Raw genomic sequence first — 3,129 nt, 5'->3', positions numbered from 1 at the left:
ACTGACCCTCTGACAGTGCGGTGCTCCCTCAGCACTGACCCTCCGACAGTGCGGCGCTCCCTCAGCACTGACCCTCTGACAGTGCGGCACTCCCTCAGCACTGACCCTCCGACAGTGCGGCGCTCCCTCAGCACTGACCCTCTGACAGTGCGGCACTCCCTCAGCACTGCCCTTACCCATTAGCTTGGTTTAAAACCCGATGTGCTTCTCTTGTTGAGAAAACTGAGCACAGGATCTACTTTGCTTGGCTAATGTTAAAACTCACCTTCCCATGTGGACACAGAATTGCCCAGCTGGACATTGAGCAGCTGACCTCTCTGCAGGCCTGTGGGGCTCTCTGTTTTGATGTGAGCAACAGCAAACTGGACTGGACAATCTCAGGACAGGGCAGGTCTCAGTAAATGGGGAGAGGGCTCTAACAGTCAAAGTGCCTCTGTGCAGGTTTTGAAAATACAACGTGGACTTCGGTTGGGGTCACATTAGCTCGCCCTGTGTAAATGCCAGGCTCCTAATTGATGGACTTCACTTCCTGTGAGTTGGAGTCAGAGCAGGGGCAGGAAATATTCACAGACAGGATTGTCCCAAGGGGCAGGCTGCCCAGTAACACCGAACACAGTCAAACAGGGACTACCCATTACCCCTTCCCTTCCTCGCCCTACACTTACTTCAGGAAGATACCACACTTGTGGTTACGATAGTCTCTGTGAGCAACCCAGGCATCCAGTAACATCCTTTTGGGGAACATCCCTTCCGACTGGAAGAGCACAGCAATGTCGTCTGGCTGGAAAATGTTAACGCTCTCCTTGCTTCCCAGCTTCTCCCTGGATACGACAGTGGTTAGCAATAGTCAGCAGCATCTATCTCCCCAAACCACACACCCACCCTCCCCCCTCCCCTCCCCAAACACCCGAGCGCTCTTGCAGAATCCAAGGCAAACCGAGGGAGGTGGCTGTCCCCTGCACCAGTCAACGCCAGGAAGAAATTCAACTGCAGGGGCAGCATGTGAGGCCATATCTGTCCTGGCCCCACATTCAGGGGTTTGTGTTTAATGACAGGGGGAGTTCTTCCCCAGCCACACTCAGGCCAGACCCACCAGGAGGACTAACCCCCACACCATGTCCCCTGGTCACTGACTCTGTGAGACATGGAATCTGCAGAGAGCAGTTCATCTATTAGGCTGCAAGACAAGATTCACAATTCACTTACAGCATTTGCACTGAGTACAAATGTACATGTGGGTGTAGAGATCCTCGAGATGGATCCTCCAACACCCCTCCCTATCTCTGTAGCCTCCAGCCCCTGCACCACTCCCTAGCTCTGTCACCTCCTACACCCTCCCTATCTCTGTTACCTCCTCCGGCCCCTACACCACTCCCTAGCTCTGTCACCTCCTACACCTCTCCCTATCTCTGTTACCTCCTCCGACCCCAACATGCCTCTGTATCTGTCACCTCCTCCAGACCTTAAACCCTATCTCTGTCACCTCCTCCAGCCACTATACCCACTCCCTATCACCTCCTTCAGCCACTACACCCCTTCCCTATCTCTGTCACCTCCTCCAGCCAGTACACCCCCTCCCTATCTCTGTCACCTCCTCCAGCCTCCTACACCCCCTCCCTATCACCTCCTTCAGCCACTACACCCCCTCCCTATCTCTGTCACCTCCTCCAGCCACTATACCCCCTCCCTATCACCTCCTTCAGCCACTATACCCCCTCCCTATCTCTGTCACCTCCTCCAGCCACTACACCCCCTCCCTATCACCTCCTTCAGCCACTACACCCCCTCCCTATCTGTGGACAAGACACTAGACTCTGTCACTGTCCAGTGACAGTGCATTTGAGGTAGTGAAGTGAGCAGGAAGTAATGACAGGGGTTCCAGCAATGCAGGTCTCTCTCGGTACCGCGCACCCCCCCACCTGTAGATGGGTCCCAGTCTGTTGAAGTTCTCTGTCATCACTTGGTGCCTGTTGAAGAAACCGTCAGTCCTCCACAAGTGGTAAAGATTGAGCCATCCATGATCCCCTGCCAAGGGAATGGCCTCATATGGCTGTGCCCCCCGGTGCTCTCTGGAGTTAGGGGGGGCCCCAGCCGAGACGCTGCGGGACCAGCAACCGGACGGTTGGCCATTTGCCTTGGGCAGAAACATGCCGGGGGCTCCCCAGACTTTCTGACTCAACCTCCTCATTGACATGGGCTATGCTGTATGGTCCCACCTTGGAGTGGCCAGAGGCTGGGAAAGGAGAGTTATATAGCTGTGAGGGTGCCAAGCCCACAGAGAGAGCGAGTGGAGGTGGAGCTCACACTTCCTATAGATTTACAGTCAGACACAATGATGAATGGTGGACCATGTATGTGTGTGTTTAGAGGCCAAGGAAGGAGGCCATGTTCTGAGTTGCAAGGCCACTGCCCCTCACCTAGAACATTGACAACATATAAATTCTGGTTCACTGTCTTCAATGCGTCAGTGTTACGCCATGGCTACCAGACTGAGCTATGTTCTCGCAGATATGGAGCTGCCGGTGTTGGACTGAATAACGTCATGTTTATCCAAATTATGCTGCATCTGCAATTGATTTGCCCACTCACCCAACCTGTCTAGATCATGCTGAAGGATCTCTGCATCTTTGTCACAGTTCACCCTCCCACCCAACTTGGTATCATCCGCAAACTTGGAGATGTTACATTTTGTTGCCTCATCCAAATCATTAATATATATGGTGAATAGCTGGGGTCCCAGCACCAATCCCTGTGGTACCCCACTATTACTGCCTGCCAATTTGAAAAGGGCCCATTAATTCCTTTTCTTTGTTTCCTCTCTGCCAACCAGTTTCTTATCCATCTCAATACACTTCCCCCAATCCCATGCACTTTAATCTTGCACAATAATCTCTTGTACAGGATTTTGTCAAACGCTTTCTGAAAGTCCAAATATACCACACCGACTGGTATCCTCCTGTCAACTCTACTAGTTACATCATCACAGAATTCCAACAGATTTTTCAAGCATGATTTTCCCTTCATAAATCCATACTGACTCTGTCTGATCCTGCCACTGCTTTCTAAATGCTTTGCTATAAAATCCTTGACAACGGATTCGAGAATTTTCCCCACTACCGATGTTAGGCT

At 52.1% G+C, this 3,129-nt stretch overlaps 1 protein-coding gene across 1 annotated transcript in view; it reads right to left on the bottom strand.

Moving 5' to 3' along the window:
• LOC125482188 (cytochrome P450 11B, mitochondrial-like) overlaps window positions 1–2,149 on the bottom strand; it is a gene marked incomplete at its 3' end in the record, with an annotated part of 7,000 nt that extends 4,851 nt beyond the window's left edge. The window contains exons 1-2 of the mRNA XM_048594196.1: window positions 1,920–2,149; window positions 666–821 (exon numbers count right to left, since the gene is read on the bottom strand). Of these exons, the coding sequence (XP_048450153.1) occupies window positions 666–821; window positions 1,920–2,149 (386 nt within the window). The remainder of the gene's footprint in view (window positions 1–665; window positions 822–1,919) is intronic.
• Window positions 2,150–3,129: the final 980 nt, after the last annotated feature.

Source organism: Rhincodon typus, unplaced genomic scaffold (genome assembly GCF_021869965.1).
Source record: "Rhincodon typus isolate 14 unplaced genomic scaffold, sRhiTyp1.1 hic_rhity00006898, whole genome shotgun sequence".
Lineage (NCBI taxonomy): Eukaryota > Metazoa > Chordata > Chondrichthyes > Orectolobiformes > Rhincodontidae > Rhincodon > Rhincodon typus.
Note: the sequence above shows the minus strand (reverse complement) of the source record. Positions and strands in the feature narration are given on the sequence as shown.